The sequence below is a fragment of the Tetrao urogallus genome (genome assembly GCF_951394365.1).
Source record: "Tetrao urogallus genome assembly, chromosome: 5".
Taxonomy (NCBI): domain Eukaryota; kingdom Metazoa; phylum Chordata; class Aves; order Galliformes; family Phasianidae; genus Tetrao; species Tetrao urogallus.
Window position 1 is genome coordinate 21440264 of NC_136818.1, and position 21615 is coordinate 21461878.

General features: G+C 41.6%; 1 protein-coding gene across 1 annotated transcript in view; it reads right to left on the bottom strand.

Annotated features, from left to right (window-relative positions):
- Nucleotides 1–21615, bottom strand: part of CRB1 (crumbs cell polarity complex component 1) — a gene marked incomplete at its 3' end in the record, with an annotated part of 75164 nt that overhangs the window by 22176 nt on the left and 31373 nt on the right. The window contains exons 3-5 of the mRNA XM_079535840.1: nucleotides 21034–21229; nucleotides 19745–19884; nucleotides 19265–19444 (exon numbers count right to left, since the gene is read on the bottom strand). Of these exons, the coding sequence (XP_079391966.1) occupies nucleotides 19265–19444; nucleotides 19745–19884; nucleotides 21034–21229 (516 nt within the window). The remainder of the gene's footprint in view (nucleotides 1–19264; nucleotides 19445–19744; nucleotides 19885–21033; nucleotides 21230–21615) is intronic.

Below are 21615 nucleotides of genomic sequence, written 5' to 3' on the forward strand. Positions count from 1 at the left end.
AAACTGGTTTAGCATTTATGCAGTCCACAAAGTAAGTTTCTGCAAAATTCAAAGCAGTGCTTGGTATAAAGGCGTCTGTTCCAGGATTAGCTTGCTCCACTTCTGTACCTGCTGATGTAGTCTGATGGTGTATTTTGCCCAAGCCAGATCAACAAGGCTTAAAGTAAGACTCATTAAAGTGCTTACGCAATAGATATGTATTCTACTTACATTCCTTTTCAGAACGTTCAGTCTGAGTATGCTCTCACTGAACTCTGGTGGTGCTTCAATGAGAGTCACATTTTGAGGTTCTATTCAAAACTGATTTATCACTCTTTGATAGGACTTGTCCTTTTAAGGATCATATTTGCTTTGGTTTTCAGGTGATTTATAAAACCAGACCAATCTTTTTGCAGTCACTGTCATTCAGAAATCTGTCTATGTCCGTAAGGAAACAGAAAAGACCTGTGGTTTGTCTGGTTTCTTTGCTTTGTAAAGTGTTTTTGTTCCACTGACTTTCATTGTACCACTTATTAGAAATTAGCGTCTGCAGATTTTTGAATGTGCTGAAGACAGAAAAAAAACCCATTTATTGAAATATTTCTCTTCATTTCTTGAGCAAGACATTTTGATTTGGCCCTAATTTAATGAATGAAAAATAATTATAGAGCTTGGTAGATTGAAATATTTATATCTGTGACAACAGACTTTTTCATATCACTTTATTTATATTATGAATTGCATAAAATATTGCTAGAGCAGTAACCCTGTGCAGTTACTGGGATACTTCCAGAGCAAGATAGCTTTTTCCCAGGTTGCTGTTTATACCATCCAACTGACATATGACCAGTTATGCATTCAGATCTGTTTTTTTGATAGTTTCCCATTTTAAAACTTCAACAATGAATCCTGAAATCTCTTTCTGACTTATTTACTCCAGAATATAAAAATAATTTTATCACTGAGTGAGAAATTATCTCTGTGGTCCAGATCTTTGTTCACAAAGGTTTGATCAAGTTGTGAAAGCTCCCAGGAAAATGTTTATTTTTTTGCAAACAGGTATTTACCAACTCCTTCCCCTCCCTCAACTCATTTCTTCATTAATTAGGAGATTCCTGACTCTGTGTTAAATGTAGTTTTAGGTTCACCAGAAGACCTGCACACAAGATACAGTTTTGGATTTGGTTAATCTACAGTGCATGGTTGTTTCCATTGTGGTGCCCAGAAAACTGCTTTTCCCTACAGCCTGTGACACAGAGTGATTATTCATATTATGAATTCAAATATCATGGAGTAGGAATGTCATCCAGACTCTTTGAAAGGTAAGTAACTAAATTTTAAGCAAAAGAAAGTGAAGGTTGACAAGTTATTATGCAGGTACTTATCAGATGTCTTGTGCTACAGCTCTAGCTGTAGCACTAATAATGCTTTTTTATTTTGGAAATAACAAGAAAAATTTGGAAGTTCTCAGCCTCCTTTTACAACATGACACTGACAAATGTTCTGAGGTAAGATTATGAACATATGCTTTGTCACCAGGTTGGGGTAGACATATATTACTACAGCTCAGTGACAACATTGAGTTGCTGACACTCCAAGAATGAAAAGCCTCATACCAGGGTATTTAGCAAACTGCCTGAAGCCATGTCAGAACCATTAGCAGGTTATTTTGAACAAGTGTCATGAAAAAGTGAGTTAGAGGAGATGGTAGAGTCGAGTAACTTACTCTAATTGCTGCAAGGTCTTTAACAAGAGTAATAAATACAGTATTTTCTTTGATATTTTCATATGCTAAACAAGGAAATTGATCTATATATAGCCACTATAAATTGGGCGTAAAAATTGTGTTTAATTCCAATCAGAAATTAATTGTTATTCTGCTGAGTATGGTTTGAGATTGTCCTACATCTGCTCTGGTTATTTTCATAAAAGATGTGGATGATGGAATAGAAAGTTTGCTTATTAAGTTGTCTGTTAATGTAGAGTTAAAGACAAAATGTGAGTATTTTAAAGAAAAGGATTGGCTTTGTAGATGAATTTAAAATTGGAGTGATGGTCTGAAAAGTTCTGGATTAGACTGTGGAAGGACTTATTCAGTTCAGATAGTCTTGGGTCAGAATAGCCACCAGTAAGGTGGAATAATCACACTTGTTTACAAAGTCCTGGTCATAGCTTAGCATGAACATCAAGTTCACTGGTAGTTCTACTGCACTGCAAGGAAGGTTTGGATCAATTGGGAAGAGTTCACGGAAGAGCAATGAGAATAATCATAGGTTTAGAAAATATGGCTTGTGAGTAGAGACTGAAAAAATCGTGCTATTCAAGACAAGAGAAGGAAAGGGGGTGTGGTTACAGTCTATTAGCACAATAAATAAATAAATAAATAAATAAGGAACACATTGTCTGTGATCATAATAAACAAGTGGGAAGTCACAGTGCATCAAGGGGATTCAAGTCAGACTTTAGGAAAATATTTCTAATGCTAGTAAGGTAGCAAAGCCCTGCCATAAGGTATTCTGCCATGGCCATAGCATCTAGTTTGGGTCCTTAAAAATGGGTTAGTTAACAAAAGCACACAGTGTGACACATCTGCTTGTCTTATGCTAGACAGATAGGCTGAGCAATGTCTGCACATCTATTCCTTCCCAACTTTATCTTCCTTAACTCAGTGATTTTCTTAGATAAAATAAATCCCAGCAACTGAGCCGTAGGTGTGTCCAACTTTTTATAAATACAGATGTATGTATACACATCTAGGTGTAAAATAAAAGCGGGAGTAAATGTTAGAGAAACTTAAATAGTAGCATACCCTTTAGAATATGCTTTCTGGAAGATGAAAACAAAGAGTCTGCAATAATGCTTCTTCTACCTACATTTTACGGTTTTGGAATTTTGCTTGTTACAAAATCCTGCTTTAGGCAGGAACAACTATTTTAGAGGGAGCTCATTAACACTGAACCCAGCAAAAAGATCTAGCAGTGCGTATAATCTTCAGGTCTCCAGGTCTTAGCAGACAATCATGGAAATTCTAACTTTGCCACATCTATGCTGATAATTGCAAAGAGATAATTACTCTTTGCTGGAAGGAGGAAATGCACGTTCATCAGTGAGTAAGCACAAGGCAATAAATTGACCATCTCCATGTCATCAAATTAAAATTCATGCTTCTGGGCATAAATCAGTTGTCATGGAGGTCAGGAAGGAGGTTTTTCTCTTATGTACATCATGGTAGAGAAAGTGAGGGGTATTTAAATGGATTGTACTCTCCTATTTTCCTTCAGTTGGATACTGAACTTAATGCGACCAGTAATTTGACCTACTATGGCAATTTCTGTTACTGTTTTAGCAGGAAATACTCATTTGAAATGAAAGGCAGAATACAGGGCAGAGCTGGAGCATATGGAAAACTGGATACTTTACAACAGGAGGATAATAAGCATCCTAATATTGTGATAACTTTCACGCAGATCTCTATTTTTTGTGAAGTTGTAAGACCTTCCTAGTTATTCCTTTATTGCAGACAAATTCACTATTCTTCTTTTTTCCTCTTGCCATTTGAAATGGACATATGAAGTTAATACTGGTTAGGAAAAAAATATTAAAATAGAAATAGAGTGCAATGACTTGGCTTAATCATTAAACATGTCACTCTAGCTGAGGAATATGGAATTCATAATGTGCCACATTCAGTATGGCATGCTGTAACTTAATCCTTTCAAATTTTGCTGGCCTGAACCTTCATAGACTAGTTTGAATTTTCAGTAAAAAATGCTTTCTTTTTTAAAGCAGTTAAAAAGCCCAATCCCTTAATCTCTTCAATCATTAAAGTTTTTTTGAGAGCAGAAGTACTTGGAAATGTTTTTCCACTTGTTTCACATGTTTTGTCACACCTAAAACAGTTTTCATTCAAAAAAAAAAAAAAAAAAAAAAAAAAAAAAAAAAAGCCATGAAGGTGATTAGTTGTTTAGTGAGATTTGGTGTGTTTATTTTATTTTATAAATATTGGAAACAGCCGACTGATTTAAGCATTGGCTTTAGTTTCTGAGTAGATCAGGCAGCCTTTTCCACGTGCCTGCTTTGCAGTGCTCCATACGCAAGGCTGTGTGAGCAGCACAGCCAGAGGTCAGAAAAATATCGCCTGCGAATGGCACGGGGCCATGTCCTAGAAGGGCAGCATGGCAAAACTGCTGCTTGTAGCCTACACCTTCGTCCCATATTTTGATTAACACAGCCGGCCATGTGGATTCAATTGTAGGATTAGGGTCTGAATCTGGAGTAAAGAGAAACGTGGTGAAGAAATATGTCCCTGCATGGCACTCATTTTCCTTTAATTTCCCTATTTTTAGTCAGCTTTATATATTAGTAAAAGAAGCAGCTGCTGTTGTGGTTGACTGATGGAGGGAAGAATGAAAATGGAACAGTGGCAGCCTGGTTTTCCCGGGCAGCATCCTTCCTGAGCAGGGTTTCTGCCTGCACTAACAACATGCATGCAGCTCACTGACATGAGCTAGGAAGGGCTGATGGGAGAGCAGCGACAGACAGCACAGGGTGTGAAAGGCAACAGTGGAGAAAGATGATAGATTAAAAAAGAAGGGCAAATAAAAGAAGGAAGAAAAATTTCAGTGGAGAAAGATTATAGGGGATAATACTAAGAAACAAATTTCTCACTTAGCAAGTAAGATTTTGGAGATTAAGTGGCCAAGAATGCTAGAAATCTAGGCTTCCACTCAAGGTCAGGACATCATTCAGAAAATAAACTGGAATGGTTACTGAGTTTCATAGAATTTGATGATTTTATATCTGGTTATGTATTAAATATTTGGAAATGAAAATTATTTCTTGTTGTATTTCCAGACTGTTTTCTGTGTATTTTGTTCAGGCATTTTTCATGCTTTCAGAAGGCTACTGCTGCAGTAAGATTTCTGAATTCAAATCATTAATTATCTGATTTGCATTTTTTGTAGTCTTACGGGCTTGTACATTCAGATGATGTGTGTGCATTTAAACTGAAGTGTATCCAGAGGGATCTTAAAGCAACCAATACCTTTGAGTTGTTTAATTAGATCATACAAGGTCATGTTTCATTGACTTAAAAATCTGTTTGGAGCATATGATTCACTCTGGAATTGGAAAACAAATGAATTTTCACCTTTACAAACACGTAAGGGCTTTAAAAGAGTTGATGAACACTTCCATTGAGAAATGTGACTGGTTCTCCCGTAAGAGGGATTTTCTACCTTGTCTCTTGTTGGCTGCTTCTACCTTGCTTTAACTGAGCTGGGCAAGCACAGCCACTGTGCTGCCTGGTGTGGCACAGCCTCTGCTTTGAAAATAATCAGCCATCTGCAAGGTTTTTCGTATTGCTAAAACAAGTTTCCACAATGCACAAAAGTGATTGTATTTACATAACTTCATTGTCAGTCAATATTAAGAGAATCTGAAAAAGCCAGCAAGCTAGAAGATCATAGTTTTAATTGGGCCTGTAGAACTTAACTGGGGATGGAGACCTGAGAACAGAAAAATATGAACTATGTTTGTGTGAACATACATAGCATGTGCATACTGTGTGCATTTTAAGCTGTGGACCGAACAGCTGTATAAATTGTATAAAGATGATCTTTGTTTATAGTTTGTAAAATTATGTTTCTCTGTTCCTATAGGATGTATTTGTACATCCAAATCATTTTAAACGCAGAAGAACAATTACTTTACCTCAAACTATCCAATTCTAAAATTTTTTTAAAAGGCAATTACTCTACCTGGTGGATTTCCTTTCCTGTGTAAATAGCTGTGGCTTGCTATAGACTAGCAGTAGATGTAGAAGACCTTAGATTGTTATCTGTCATCAAATTCAATAGTGATGGAAATGGCAGAAGATCATACTCCTTCAACTTTTTCATTTCTCTTATTTCATTCAATGTTAGTTCTTTTGAAGTGTGAAAAATCACCTAAACAACATATATAAATTGTTTATCTAAGATTTCATATATTTTTAATACGTCCTGAACCTGGGGAGCCTGACACCTAAACAAGTCATTTTCACCAGGTCACATAACCATCCCACTGGGAACATAATGGATGTCAGCTAAAATTGTATGAGCATGCTGTGGACTTTTGGCCATCATTTTTGAGGATGACCCGGTTCATGCTAGAGGTATGTGATATCGCTAGTCTTCCTATTGTTGTGCAGATATACTTGAAAGAAAACATTGAATTCATTTTCTCTATTTGTTACTACAGCAAATGACTGAACACAGTGTTCTGGCCTCACACACAGGCCTAGTAACAGATTCTTAATCCTCTCCGTAAAGAAAATATGGTGCCTATACTATAGCGACTACAGCCATAAAAGTATTGATCATTATGATACTCTGTAATAGTGTTGTGTTTTTAACACAGCCAGACTCTAAGAATCACAGCAGTGGGAGAGCAATCAGAATCAGATCCACCAAATCTACTTCCAGCAGTTAATTATCAGCACAAATTAGTTGTCTGTACTAGACTTCTTTTCTTTTATGAGACTGTTTATAGAAAGTGCAGAGTTCAGTGTCAGCCAGAGAAAGTGTGCTTTCCTTAATCCATGTATTTCAAAAAATCAGCAGAAGTCCTTTTCTAAGTAAATTCTTTTTATTTTTTTTTCTAAATAAGGGTCTAGACACCCAGATAATCAGTAAAAGGCTTGCTTATATTCTTTAAATTTCATGTAGCTGAAGAAATCGGTCAGAGTACCTAAACAGAAACAGTTTGTGCCTTATTTTAGCAAGAGTTTATTTGAAACAGTGCAAATGAGCAGACATAAGAATACTAGGTTTTATCACTTCTGTTTCTCCCACTGGCAAGCCCTGAATAATTAAGAGCTAATTGCTACAGGGAACAATTTGTATAAAAGAGCTTTCACGTAGTATATCGGGTAAAATTAATTTTGGTGTTCACTTAACCAGCTTATTTTTATTATTCATTGTCCAAACATGCTTTTATTTCCCTGAGAAGACAGTAGACCTGGGTCTCATCAGTGATAACTAATTGCCAGCAAAGTATAATTCTCCCAAGTCTGATAAAAGAAAAAGCACTAGAGAGTTTTCAGTTGGAAATGCATTAAAACTGGGGTATGTATACATATATACATACATACATATATATACATATGCACGTGCATACACATATATAAAATTGGGAAGAGTGGTGGATACATCAAACGGTTGTGTTCCCATTCAGAAGAACCTCAAACCAAAGAAATGTCAACCTTCAGAACCTCTAGAAGTTCAACAAAGGGAAGGGAAGTACAACATGCTGCACTTGCTGAGGAGCAGCCTCATGCACTGAACCACGCATAGGCTGAGGGGCTGCAGTGCTGGCTAACAAGTTGAATGGCATTCAACAATGTACTCTTGCAGCAAAGAGGACCAACAGCCTCCTGGGCTGTTAGGACATTAATTAGGACAAGAGAATTAGGACAAGAGTTGCCAGCAGGTAATGGAGATGACCCTTTGGCTCTGCTCAGCAACAGTGAGATCACATCAAGCTCCCCAGATAAAGAAACAAGTGGAAATACTGGAGCAAGTGCAGCAAAATATAATGAAAATCTTTAATGGTTTGGAAAATATGTCTCTGAGAAAAGGCTGAGAGAGCTGAGGTTGTTCATCATAGAGAGGAGAAGGCTCAGGGGCATCTTCTCAGTGCATATAAATACCTGAAAGCAATGGAGAAGACTTCACAGTAGAGCCCAGTGCAGATACAGCGTGCCTAAGTTTACCCTACTTTGAGCAAGAGGGTTGCATGAAATTATTTCAAGAGGTGTCTTCCAGTTTCAAAATGAAATGAAGAAAAGAAAAAATCAAAGCTTATCCTAACCTTCACATGGTTTTTATCCATGAATGGTTGAACAACCATTGAATGCTTGATCTTGCTGGCACGGCTGCCTGCAATAGAAGTCTACTTAAGACCAGATCACGTAAGTGTGAGGCCCAGCTACAGTGATAACCTTCTTTTAAATGTAAAATGCTGTATGTTGTATGTAACAGGTACAGGTGAGAAATCTGAGACATGGCTGTAGTGTAAAAAATAAGAATGTTTGGATTCTTTAATCCCTTCATCCTGTATGTAGGCTTGTCAGTGTTAAATCCAGATGGTTTAGAAGATTATATGTGCATGACAGCCCTGAGGATTTCCATCACTGTGATTTTCCTTCCAAACACTTTTTTTCTTCTTTTTTTTTTGAAGAGCGTAATGACCTATGACAAGAAAGCTTTATTCTCTGTGGAGTCTGACACTGCTTCTTTTTAATGGATCAGACAGTTTGTGATACATCAGTACAAGACACTTTCTTTCCCATGTCAACCTAGGGTACCTGTTCAATATTTCCCATCTGTGCTGACCTGTGTGATCAAGGGGTCGTGTCCTGAAGTCAAACCCAGAACCGAAACACTCACTTCTACCATGGGCCAGACTATTAATGTAACCTATTTAATTTACGTCAAGTTGGAACTTGACATTCAATTTCTCAGTCCAGAAGCAATTACTTCTAAAGGAACATGCCAACAATATAGCTTCGCTTAGAATAGTGAAAGTTCAAAAGGGTAAAAAACGTTTCACACCATAAATAAAGAATTGATTATATTTGGAAACAAAGTTTGTAATTACTACTGACATTTCTAAGCCTAGATGAGGTGCCTTTTATGCTTTAAAAACTGATTTCATTTAGGCCACTGGAATTATGGGAACCTTATGTAAGGGTCTATAAGTCTTTTGCTGGTGCTTTAAGGATAAAGAAGAAAACAAGAATGTTTTGCACAACACTGGGGTAAAATGTATTTTTTGTCAAAGGAGGGTGCAGAATTCATAGTGAGTGTTTAACCTTTAGCAGGAGAGGAATTCCTCTGCCTACTTTCACTTAAATAGCTCCATCAGCAGGACCACTACTGCAATCAGCAAAACCCAGAACTTTGAGATGAAAAATTATGTAGTGATCTTGTGTGAAAGCCAATCCTCCAAGACACTGGCAATATTTAAGTAAGAGTAGCCCTGATCTTCATCACCAAATTATTTTTCTGTATTTAATACCCAGGTGCTTGTTCTCTCCATAACTCTTACAGCTCTGAGTGGACTTTGCGTGATGATCCGGATTCATCACAGATACTTTGAGCAATAGCATCTCTCAGAGAAGGCTCTAGTGACTGTGTTGAAATACCAACTAAATCCAGTATTTTGTTAATGTGTAGCAGATGCTACACATATGCAGTATTTCATGGTCTCTTTTAGGCTAAGAGGTACAGGCAGAGTACAGAGAGCAACACTGGTACTAAAATGCTGATGCTAGTTCAAATAAACTGCATACTTTCACATAGTAGAGCAACTTACACATTTTGTGAGAAGTACATAGAACAGTTTACCAAATAACGTTCTCTACTGAGGGTGGACTGGAATACCATCTCTCTGCTACAAGTTATTTGGAGATGTTAACATGTAAGAAACGGTGTTTCAAAGGCATGTAAAACAAGCATGTAAAGAGAAAAGCTAAACTGTATAAAACCCGTGACCTTGACAAGAATTAAGTGATGGATGGTTTTGCACCATTTAAATTTAACGCCATAGCAAGACAATGGCAGCCTGCATACTTTAATCTGAAATAAATTTACTCAAGCATCTTGATTTTTTTCCCGAATATGGGCCAATATTGCTGGCATATCGAATATATACAGGTTTGGCATGCAAACATTACACATTTCCTACTGTCAGAAGACATGCAGTTAAAATAATTAATTAGTAATGAAGACCAACATAAACTCTGCTTGTTAATAAACATGCATGCTGCAAATCTTGACGAAAGGAGTAAAGACAAATTTTTCATTCTTGCTGCAAAACAAACCAGACAGAAAACTGTGCACTTCAAAATAGAAAAGATGAAAGTTGTGGACCTTTTAAATTAGTGATCAAAGAAAGGCTTGCTCTAAGCAGAGCAGTGAAGTACTCTGAAGAGCTATAATGTATGCCTCTACATATATATGTGTACGAGTGCATACATGCATGTGTACATGCATATGTTGTTACATGTACAAGCATATGATTCAAAATTACTTGCCCATGTGCTATTTCTAAAGGAACTCCTTCAGCTTCTTTAATGTCACTCTTGATTTTCTCTGTTGTGGGGGAAAGAGAAGTAATGCCTTTTAATTGTTTGGCTGTATAATTTACTGTGTTTCCAATAAACTAGATTTTAACGTGTTTCACAATGGTGAAATAATTAAGGCTGTGTTCAAAATCATCTATTGAGTAAAACGTTGAACTATTAAATTGGTTCATTTTGTTTATCACTTGACATTTGACCTTAAATGTTCTTTTAATTAGAATATATTGAGGAAGTAAAATACATTAGTCCCCTAACACAGATCTTCTCTGTACTATCTACTCATTGAACACTTTCTCCAGGTTAGTGAGGACTGTACATGTGGATTTAGAGCTTGTTCCAGTTTGAAGAACAAGTTGTGCATCTGCTTGACTTTGTAATTTGAGTGTAATTTGACCAAAATGATGTCTCTCAATAGGATACAGTGCTTAAAAGTAGTTCCTGAGATAGAGAGACAAATTTTTAGGAGGATGCATAAAGTTCTGCTGTCAGCTTAGTCTGCCCAGTTCCTTTAGTTTCACAGAGTTTGTGCACAGTTATAACTCAGATCATACTTGAAACTCTGCTTTCAGTAGTGGTTGTGTTTGTCTCCACTCCGCATACATCCACAGGGGAGCTATGTGTGTATGCAAGAAACACCTCATTTGAGGAAGCATATAGGGTTAACTGTAATGCCAGTGATTGAAAGACATGTAGAACATTCTACATTCTATCAGCACACAGAGCAGAAGATACATGGCAGTTTCTGTTTGTAACAGGGAAATATTACTACGTTTTCAGTAGAAAGGGTATGGCAAAAGGAATACTGTGTTTGGTTCCAGGCTGCATAAGATATTGCCTGTTATGCTCAGGCCAAGCAAGCAAGAAACAAAAAGGCTGGAGAGACTCAAGGACTTCAGCAGGGAAAGATGGAACTGAGTGAGTTCATAAGCTCACCCAAGAGTTGGCTAAACGGGCTTGTAGGAGACTATAAATATCAGAGATGTACCAATTAAAAAGGCTAGGAAGAGTTTATTCTCAGTATTCAGAAAGAAACTAAGTAGGCACAAATCCCCAGAAGGAAAATTCTCACTGAATATTTGGACTATTTTTAGCAGTCCTATAATAGAATGACCCATTAGGAATAAGTGCCACAAAAATAATGAGTGCTTGAAAAGCATTATCCCTGCTGCCAAATAATACACAACTGTCTTTTTCTCTTTACCTATATTTCTATATATGTATTTTTTTTTCTTTTTTTTTAAAGTAAGAGCACTTTCTGCAAGTATTCCTTAAATCTAAGGATGCTTTCTGCAGGACCTGGGAGCTTATGGCTGAAAATCCATCCGTCCCCTCCTCCTCCCCTTCGAGGAAGAAAGCTCTTCATGCTAGAAAGTGTTTATGTGCAACAATGTTTAACGCAGAGAGATGTGCCAGATTTCAAAATATCCACTGCTCCCAGGCTCTATCAATCATGTCCAACTACATTATACAGTTTAACATATCGGCGTAACCAGAGAAAATAGATCACAGTAATGAAGGGTCAGCTGTGAAATTTTAAGGTATAAAATTGTATACATGTTCAGAAAATAACATTGGTAGATGCTTTCTAGCACTTCATTTTCTATACTTCTAACTAACAGACAAACCCTTGATATTTGTGTGTTCTTCCAGTTCTGAATAATGCAGAAATCTTTTTGCATTTCCAATGCAACTTGCAACAAGGAGAGTTATTTCTGAGAGTCATTTTCATTCCTTGTGAAAAAATATGTGTTACTATATTAGGGCGCTGAGAATAACTCTCAGAGTTGCAAACAAATTGTCAGATCTTGGGGCTAGTTCTGGAAATTTTTGCCACGAAGTGTTCCAGAGCTCATTTCTTAATGATGATAGTTCAGCTTTAACATTTTGGGAGGTTCAGGTTGGATATTAGGAAAAATGTATTCTCTGAAAGAGTGGTTGGGCATCGGCAGTCTGCCCGTGGAGGTGGTGGAGTCACCATCCCTGGAGGTGTTCAAGAAAAGGGTGGATATGGCACTGAGGGATATGGAATAGTGGGTATGGTGGAGATGGACTGATAGTTGATGATCTTAGTGGTCTTTCCTTCCTTTACGATTCTATGATTATTCATTAATAGATCACAGCCAGTAGAAATACTCTTCTGCCAAAAGGTTCCTTCCTACAGCAGGAAGAATAGGAATAAGCTAAAGCTTTCAACAAAGCTTCATTTTATCTCATTAATAGGGGACATCTGCATAGCTGGTGCCTATGGTAAGTTCACAGTGTGTATCTAGAACCTGAAACTATTTCAGTGTCAACTTAGCATCAAATATGGTAGCTGGATCTGATACTGATACACAAATACATCCTTAATGCATTGTTTGAATGCTTATGATCATATTGGACTGTAGCCTTTTTTTTCCCATATTTCTAAAGTGGAGATAATACTCTTGAACTTCACAGAAATTGTACGAATGAATTTGCTTGTGTTTGGGAACTGGTCAGACTTCAGTGAGTTGAAACCCAAGTTGCAGATTATTGAGATAAATGCAGAAGGATGATCAAGTGACAGCAACATGATGTACAGACTTACACAATCTGTTTTCTGCAAAGTCTTCCACTAAACCAGAATTTTTTAACCTCTGACAATCTCTAAGTAACCATCACAAAAACAGTTTCATTTAAACAGTTGCTCAGTCTGCTGCCATGCAGAGAGCCAAATTAAGTAATAAAATGAATTTTTGGGAAAAAAAAAAGGTACTTCACAAAGTATCTCTAGATGGAAGTTTATAATGAAAGAGCTGATGTGAGTAAACAAGTCAGTCTTAGCTGCTTTGGTGGTATATACGGTTGGAGCATGTGGAAATTATGCTTGCTTGCCCTAAATGGTATTTCTTGCAGTGACTTAAGGGCAGCACTAGCTGCAGATAGGAATATCCCATGAGTTCTGGATTGGAAACTGGTTGGAGAACTGCAAATTCATAACTTTCTCCAATAATAACCAAACTTCCAGTATGCTGTGGATGTTTTGAGGTCTGCTTCCATCTTACAGCCAGTATGGTGCTGTGTGCAATCTGAAAGTGCAGCCTCAGACCTCCTTCTGGGGGCTATCCAGCGAGATGCTCATGACATCACATGTGCAATGAGTTGGGGCGGGAAGCTAAGCACATGAGAAGTGAATAGTGCATATTGCAAAGAGAACAGCTTGATGAATAGTGAAACAAGGTGTGAGGATGCTGTGAATGCTCTGTGTCCTGGATTCTGCAACGGTTTACAAAGCTCTGCATCTTTCCCTGGAGCTGTGCACAGGACAGGGCTAAAGGATACATACTGTGATTCAAGAGAATATCCTGACCAGTTCCAAACACCAAGAAAAAAGGGGTGATAGAAGAACTCGGTGACAAAAGTAGAGGAGAGGGGAAACTCAAATGATCAATTCTGATGAAAATGAGAACAGCTACTTACCAGGATGCTGTAGATTGAAGAAAGGTTAAAAAGTATTAGAGGACAGGATCATTAAAGCCTGTCCAAATGTTCTTTCAAGATCAGAGACTTAGGAGAGATTGAAAAAGTACTTTAAAGTGCTAATTGTCTTTTTCCCTGTTGGGTTTTCACAGGCAGCAAGTGCCTGCCAGGCCCTGAGGGCATCCTGTGTTGATACAGGGTTGCTACACTGGTCCTGTAGTGCTGGGGCTGTAGGGGTCGATGGGGAGCAGAGAGGGAAAATCCCTCCTTCCTATGGTTCTGAGCACAGGAGTGTAGAAAGGAGTTCACAGTCCAAAACAGAGATGGGGCAGAACTGCAGTTAGGTCTAGGTAAACAGGAACTACTTTCCCATGCTCAGAAAATGGCAGTATATTTCCCCATTTTGCTGCACAGCTGATCAATGCCAGCAAGCCCCCTAAAGGTCTCACTTTTTAGAGATCCTTTCACAGCGATCTAATGGTATAGTTAGAGTGAATGAATTGTGTCTGGGTGAAAAATATGTATGTTTGCACTCCCTTTACAGCCTCTCTACAATTCCAGAATGGTACCTTCCTGACTTTGTACTGGGGATGAGATCACAAATGCAGTGCACAGAACCCATGTGCTGATCATGACTTTCTCACTCTGGAAGAAATGGGTGCTGCTGTGACCCACCCAACCACAGCTGTCTGTAAACCTGCATGCACAGCCATCATCTCCATCGCACTTCCAGCTGACTTTCTGCTTTGCCAACCCCACTGCCAAGCCATTCTGAGACACATCAGAAAAGTGCCACCTCGGTCTCCAGGACCATTTCTTTGTTTGACAAGGCATAAAGCAAAGCTGATGTGACCAAGCGCACTGACCACAGCACAGGAAGGAATCTGACCTAACCTGCTGTAGTGCCAACAGGTTTGCGTAACTGCTTTTATCCATTTTTGGCCCACAAAAGACTGGGAGAAGGTGCAGCCCACAGCTTTCCTTCCTGATCAGTGGAAAAGCCCTGTCAGAGACAAAGAACTGCAGTAATCAGGAAGGACGTCTCCTTTGCCCTAGGACCTTGAAGAATTTTGCATAGGAGGGATCCTAAAGATTATTTTCACAAAGGAGGATTGGGAAGGGAGAAGAAAAAGCCTTCCAGTTCAAGCCAGCCCAGCTTCTCTCTTCTTTTGTCTCCTTGCAGTGAAAAAAGAGTCTCATTTTTTCTTTGTATTTTCTTTTTTCTCCTGATCCTTTCCTTGGACATAGAAAAAGAAAGCTGGTGAATGCCCCTTGAATAGTCTTGTCTTCTGTCTCCAGAATAAAGAGAAAATAACCTTTTAAACTGTGATGATGGCCCACGAAACACAGTTAATTAACCTGCTGTGATGGAGGAAGGCTTGACTGCTGTGGTGTGAACAGCTGAAGGATAGATGAGGAAATAGAGAAAAACACTGGAGTTTGGGGACAAGATGAGAACACAGCTATTTATCTGCTTGATTTCCTTTTTGGAAGACTCACATCATTTATGTTTTGTGTAATACTGTCACACATAGAAAGAAGGCTAGAGAAGTATGTCTGGCTGAGACACAGACAGCCCTATTACCTGCTGAGTGCCCTGCCCGCAGCAGCATCTGAAGATGTGCAGGGAAATGGAAGCCTAATGCTCTGTGTATGCCTGTGCTTCTTACACCCTGGCTGTGCAAACTGAGAGTTTAAATGAACCATTTTTAAGACCAGTCCCATGTGTCCAGGTTGAGGTTTTCTTTAGTTAGTTGAGTGTTCAGTATTCTGGCTGCACTGCACTGGCTGGCTATTTATCTGCCTCATCTTCAGGCTCCAGGAGACAGTTTCTTTCCCCCACATCTATGCCAGAAATTCAACACACATATGACTCCAGTCTGATCATATCATTTTCTCTTGCAGCAGTCCAAAATGCTGGGAAAAGGGCCAAGGAGATTTACAAGGGAAAAACAGAAAACACGACAAATAAAAAGGCCAAAAAAACCCACTTAGGATCTCACGATGCCAAAGTGAGCAGCAGTGCTGCTGGCACAGCTGGCCCACAGTGGATAACAACACACCAGAAGTGATCAGAACCTCGTCAGCCAGCACATTTCTGCATGTCAGCAGGCAGTAGGCACTCTGCCTACAGACTGGTTGGTGGCTTTGCTCCTTCACACTGCTACTTCAGCTGCATGAACATCCCCGTCCCTGCTGGTGGCACGTCCCCTGGCAGCCCACAGCCACATAGGCAGCTCTATCCCTGCTGGTGGCACGTCCCCTGGCAGCCCATGCTACTTCCTCTCCCTCCTCGGGTTCCAGTCAGTGCTGGAATGTGACATTTGACAGAGCCTGCAGGTTCAAGACTCCTTAATTCTGACACGGTGTTAAGTTTATTACAACCTGGTGAAATGCATCACTACCAAATTCATAGCTCTGCTCTCCTCCTTTCCCACATGTTTTCATGAGGAAAGTGAGAAGCTGGACCTTTCAAATAACACTCTTTTTAAAAAGTGTGATGCCAGAGCAATACAATATATGCACAATATGAAAGGATGAAGTTCCAGGATAACTGCTGCCTGTAGCCAGCAGTAACAAATCACAAGACTTTTAAATGAAAGCCCAGTCTATTAAAAGTGCTTCTGTGCTAGGGGGCCAGCAGACCAAGGTAATATCAAAAATGTTGGGCTTACTATTGCAGAGTACTGAGACTTCTTGAAATCCGAGCGTCCCCAGACTCTCTGACTTAGAAGGGAGCTGGAGAACTTTAACCCTTTGTAGAACCTGCTCACAAATTTTTTGTCTTTGATGTGGGACAAGGCAAATATCTAATGGGCTCCAAAAATCACAGGCTGGGAAAAATTTGCCACACCGGGATTTTTGTTCCTTAGAATCAAATTGCATGAATAAGTCTGGTTGCAAATGGGTTATTTGAGTTACCAAATGGGGCAGATTTGATCCTCTCAGGACTTCTAGTAGTCTACTGATTATTTTTCAGTTCAGCTGAATAATCACCATCTGCAACAAGACATAGCAGACGGTATTTCTTCCCCTCTCCCAGCTGGGTGGGGCAATACTTTATCCCTGACATAGGCTCCATTATCTCCTGCCCTTGGGGCTGAAGACTGCAGCCCAGTTTTTCAACTGACTTACAGTAATGTGCCATCTTATCCAGTAAGACAACGGTGCCATTTTATACTCGTTACAAAAATCGACAAACATCCCCAGATGTGATGACACCTTTCCACTGATTTCAGCGACTTCTGGATATGGCCCTCATGACACAGACCACATGGATTATTATTTCGTCACAATACTCAGAGCAGCGTAGTATGCTTAGAATCTTCTGTTAATGCTTTACTGAGGAAGGAAGCATAATAAAATATTGAATGCCATATATTAAAGAAAATCTTTGTCTGTTTCAGCAGGAACCTGAAGTTTTACACCTAAAACACATATGGATGTTCAGATGCGTAGACCAGATGAACTGGCCCTCAGCTGCAGAAATGCAAGACTTTGGCATCGATGAGATGTGCTGATACCCAGGTGAAAGGATCTGACTTTTTGTCTTGCAGAAGGGCAGTTGACTTAGTTCATATACACAAGATAAGCACCCATAAACCCAGTAATCCTGATCGGGGATTCATCTGCTACCCAGAATCATACTACTGCCATACTCCTGCAGTCAACTCCAGTCCTTTGTATTCCTTAACTCCCATTAGAATGTGCTTAATTTATCACAAATTTGGCTATAATTGGAGAAAGTGAACTTTTCAGCATCAGAAGTGAATGTTTCCATTCCATCTTACAGGCTCTTTGCTTAGAAATAGAAGAGTTAAACTGGAAGGGACATACAAAGACTGACTAGTCCACCTATGCGACCACTTCATGGATACCCACAAATTCAAGCCACAGCTTCAGCAGCCAGGTCATGTGCAGCTGTTAGAGCACAGCCCAGGGTGCCAAGCATGCTCACCACCTACTAGAGCAATGCTGCTGTTTTCTCTACAGATATCTGTTACCCGAGTGCCTCATACTTCACAGAGGTTAGGAAGAAAACAGTTTAAAATCTAACCCATACAGATGCATGCAGGCAGCGAGTGAGCTGACCACTAGCACATTACCCTTGTCCTGACATCAGTTTGCAGCCAGGTGATGAAAGGCATTTCACCAGCAGCTTTTAGCTCTAACCACCTCTATTAAAGGCTGCTCCTGACCTTAGCTATCTGAGTGCACTGTTTGCTAAGAATAATTATTTTGGGGTTGTTGTTTTGTGTTTATTTGTTTGTTTTTTCTAATTAAGTGTACACTGAGCATCCAACAGGGATGTCAATAACTGAACTTACACAAAGGCTTCAGGTGAAATCATTTGCACAAAGCATTAGCAGGAGTGTCAGAGTCCTCAAGACTTGGAGCAATGCTATCTCGAAAGAGCTTTGCAGTTTGATTTAGAAGGTTAGCTATTGACAAAATGGACTTAAGACTGATAGATTTAATAGATTCTGACACTCCTTTGTCTTTCAGACTGATCAGAGCCTGCCTGCACGTGGGTCCATTGACTCCTGGGGAGCGAGAGAGTCCCTGGCATGACTGAAAGCAGTGGAACCCTAACCAGACCAGAACAATGCAGGTGAGGGCAATAGATGGGGCCGTGGGAGGATAAAGGACTAAGCCTAACGAAGGGCCCACCTCCCCAGCTGTCTCACAGAGCAGGGGAAATGTTAAAGAGCAGAAGAGGGAGCAAAAGAAGCCCGGCAGCTGGACGTCGCTGGAAGGAAGCAGAGAGCACGAAGCAGCGTCGAAAGGGGAGCGCGGAGAGGTAACGGCTGTAACCGGCACGGCTGGGAGCGCCGCGCTGCGCTGCAGAACAGCGGTGCAACAGCAGCGCGCAGTGACGGGACGGGGAAGGACAGCTTGGGGGAGCGGAACGGAGCCAAGAGCTCCGCTGCCTCTCCGGACAGAAAGCCGTTGGGATTTCCGAATGCGAGTTGTGTTCTTCGTCTGCTGCTGTGTCTGCTGAGCTGCAGCGATCAGTGATACGAGCCAGCAGGACGCAGGGGGTTGGGAACTGCACAGGCAGTGAATGAGGAAGGGAAGCCTGGTTCCATAAGTTTAGCTACAGATGTTTTCTGTTTAGAGTAAGGGCACGGAAAGGCAGAAGCAGACTTTAGGCCCAGAGTTGCACAACTCAAAGCCAGCGTGTTAGTGGCTGTGCTGAACAGTACAGCTGTGTTAGACACAGACCTCAGCAAGTCGTCATTTGTAGGATTGAGTCTCTCTTCTTAGGAGCATGGCTGTACACACCATTTATTTTTAATATCAGCTGTAGCATATCACCACATAACAGGCTGCGTTTATAAGAAACTGGGCATTATGCTCCCAGGGAGAAATGTTCCTTGCAGTCCCAGTGCATCTCTGTAGAGTGTTGGGAGGAGTGCAGGGATGAGAACACTGGGTCCCGGGCACCACCACTCGGTAAATGTTCTCTGGTTATTGCTTGTTTCTTTGGGTGTTTTTTTTTTTGTTTTTGTTTTTGTTTTTTCCACGTATACAACACAGCAACCGTGCACACTGAATTTCAAACTTGTGCTGCTAACAGAAGTTCATGTTTTAACCCAAAAGTGGTTACCAACAACAGTCCCACAGCCCCATGGAACGGCCGCCAGAGGGACCCCCGCGCCTCCCGGACACGCGTCCCGCACCTCCCGCCCCGGCTCCCCATCTCGCAGCGCTCACCGCGGACGCCCGGCGGGCAGACGCACACGTAGCCCTCGGCGCGGTCGTGGCGGAAGGGCGGCGGCAGCTCGGGCTCGTGGCCGTAGCGGGCCGCCCAGGAGCGCTCCAGGCAGCGGCCCGAGGTGCAAGGCGCGCTGCTGCACTCGCTGATGTCAGTCTCGCAGTGGGAGCCGGTGTAGCCTGCAAAGGCGAGCAGAGAAGAAAAAGACCCACCGGTCAGGTCCCTCAGTGCCACTTCTCCTCGGTTCTTGAAGCCTCCAGGGACAGTGACCCCACCACCTCACCGGGCAGCCTGTTCCAGCACCACAGCTCTAGGCAGGGCAAGCACCTCCCCCAGGCTCGCGGTGAGGAACGGAGCCCAGCGGGCACTGAGCTCGTGGACGGCTTTTATGGCCACGTGACTTCACGCTTTGTATCTGCAAAAAAGGTGAACTTTTCTGAGAGAGATAAGGGGGTGTTACAGGAGAACCTGGGACTTACCTGGCCAGCAGTGACAGATGACTCCATCAGCACTGTCCTCACATGTGGCGTTGTTGTAGCACGGCTGTGACCAGCATGGGGGTACACGGGTCTCACAGTGCAGGCCCATGAACCCGGTGCCAGTGCAGTTGCAGCTGTACCTGTACACAGGAAAAGGCAGTCACTGCAGGAGCCCAGTCTCTGTTCCCAAACATGCCCAGAGCTCGCATGCTTTTCTTAGGTTTCAATACAGAAATGTCAATTACTGGTGTAGTTCCAATAGTAACAATAATGTTAGCTTCTTTCTGATAGCAACGCTGTTGCTATGGGTTTAGACATGAACAAACTGGGTAATATGTACAAATACTAGAAATTGTGCATCTGAAATCATGGGGAATCTTCCTGAGCAACAGGCAAGAGTATACTTCTTTGGTAATTTCTGTGTTTAATACCTAAATCTCAGACCTGCAGTAAATGCATCAAGGGAGCTGCATGCTGGCTTTGATGGAGTGCCTGGGATCTGCTGGCCCCTGGGTCTGGCAGTCAAATACAAACTTTTCAGTGTCCTGTTTAAGTGTAAGTAGGCGAAAACGTATAGCAGGGCAGCGTGTCACTTGTGTGTGGATTGTGCTTAAATTTAGAGGTGACGCAGTCCAGGTAGCATTCGGATCTAAGATATAAAATGTATCAATATGAAAATTATTTTTCTGATTCACATCATTACATTTTCAGACTTTAAAAATCATATGCTGATCCCAATGAACAAAGGCAAACCAGAGCTCCAGCTGCCTGGGCTGTGCTGAACTTCTGTGCAGGGTGAACTTCTGGTCACGTTAGGTGAAGCAGCTTCCTTGCCCTGAATTCTCTTCATTTACTACACTTTTGTGAATTGACTGCAGGTAGTTTTGCATCAGGAGCTGTTGCTCTACATGCCTGTTAAGTATCAGACAGGTGGGCTAATGGAGCCTATTGCTATGGCTACTCTGATCAGTTTGCCTCTTCTCCAATGTGTCTGCTTATCTGCTGTTCGCAGATTCCGTTTTGTCCTGGTTTCAGCTGGGAGATCATTGATTTATTTTTTTTTCTTCATAGTGCCTGGCACGACGCTGTGTTGCGGCTGTAGGACAGCAGCACTGTTGGTAACGCGCAGATGCCTTAGCTGTGGCTGAGCAGTGCCGCGCAGAGCCAAGGGCATTTTAACTTCTTGCCGCCCTGCCAGCGAGGGGAGGGGACAGTGAGCAAAGGGCTGCGCGGTCACCTCCCCTGACCCACCCCGCTCCCCCCCGCTCTCCGCGCGTCCCCACGCGCACCCCCCGGGCAGGTCGGCACAGCGCGCTCCGTGCAGGCAGGGGCTGCTGGCGCACTCGTCCACGTCCGTCTGGCAGAGGGCGCCGCGGAAACCGGGCGGGCAGGAGCAGGAGAAGGCGGCCGGAGCGTCGCGGCAGGTGGCGCCGTTCTGGCACGGCAGCGACTGGCACTCGTCCACATCCAGCTCGCAGTTGGCGCCTGCGGGGAGAGGGCGGGAGCAGGGTTAGCGTGACGCTCACGTGCTGGTTTGTTGTTTTGGTGTGTGGTTGGTTGGTCATTTCTCCCAAGAAACGGCAGGTTTCAAGTGGAAGTGTCTCAGTGTGCGGCCTTTTTTTTTTTTTTTTTTGTTGCAAGGCTTGGGGGAATTCACCAAAACCTGAAATTAGCTTGGAAAGAGAATGGTATCCTGGGCTCCATCAGAGAGGTGGCCAGCAAATACAGGGAGGTGTATGTCCACCTCTACTCTGCTCTTGTGAGGCCCCATCTGAAGTACTGTGTCCAGGTCTGGAACCCCCAGTACAAGGAGCTGTTGGAGAGGGTCCAAAGGAGAGCCACTTGAGCACCTCCCTTACAATGACTGGCTG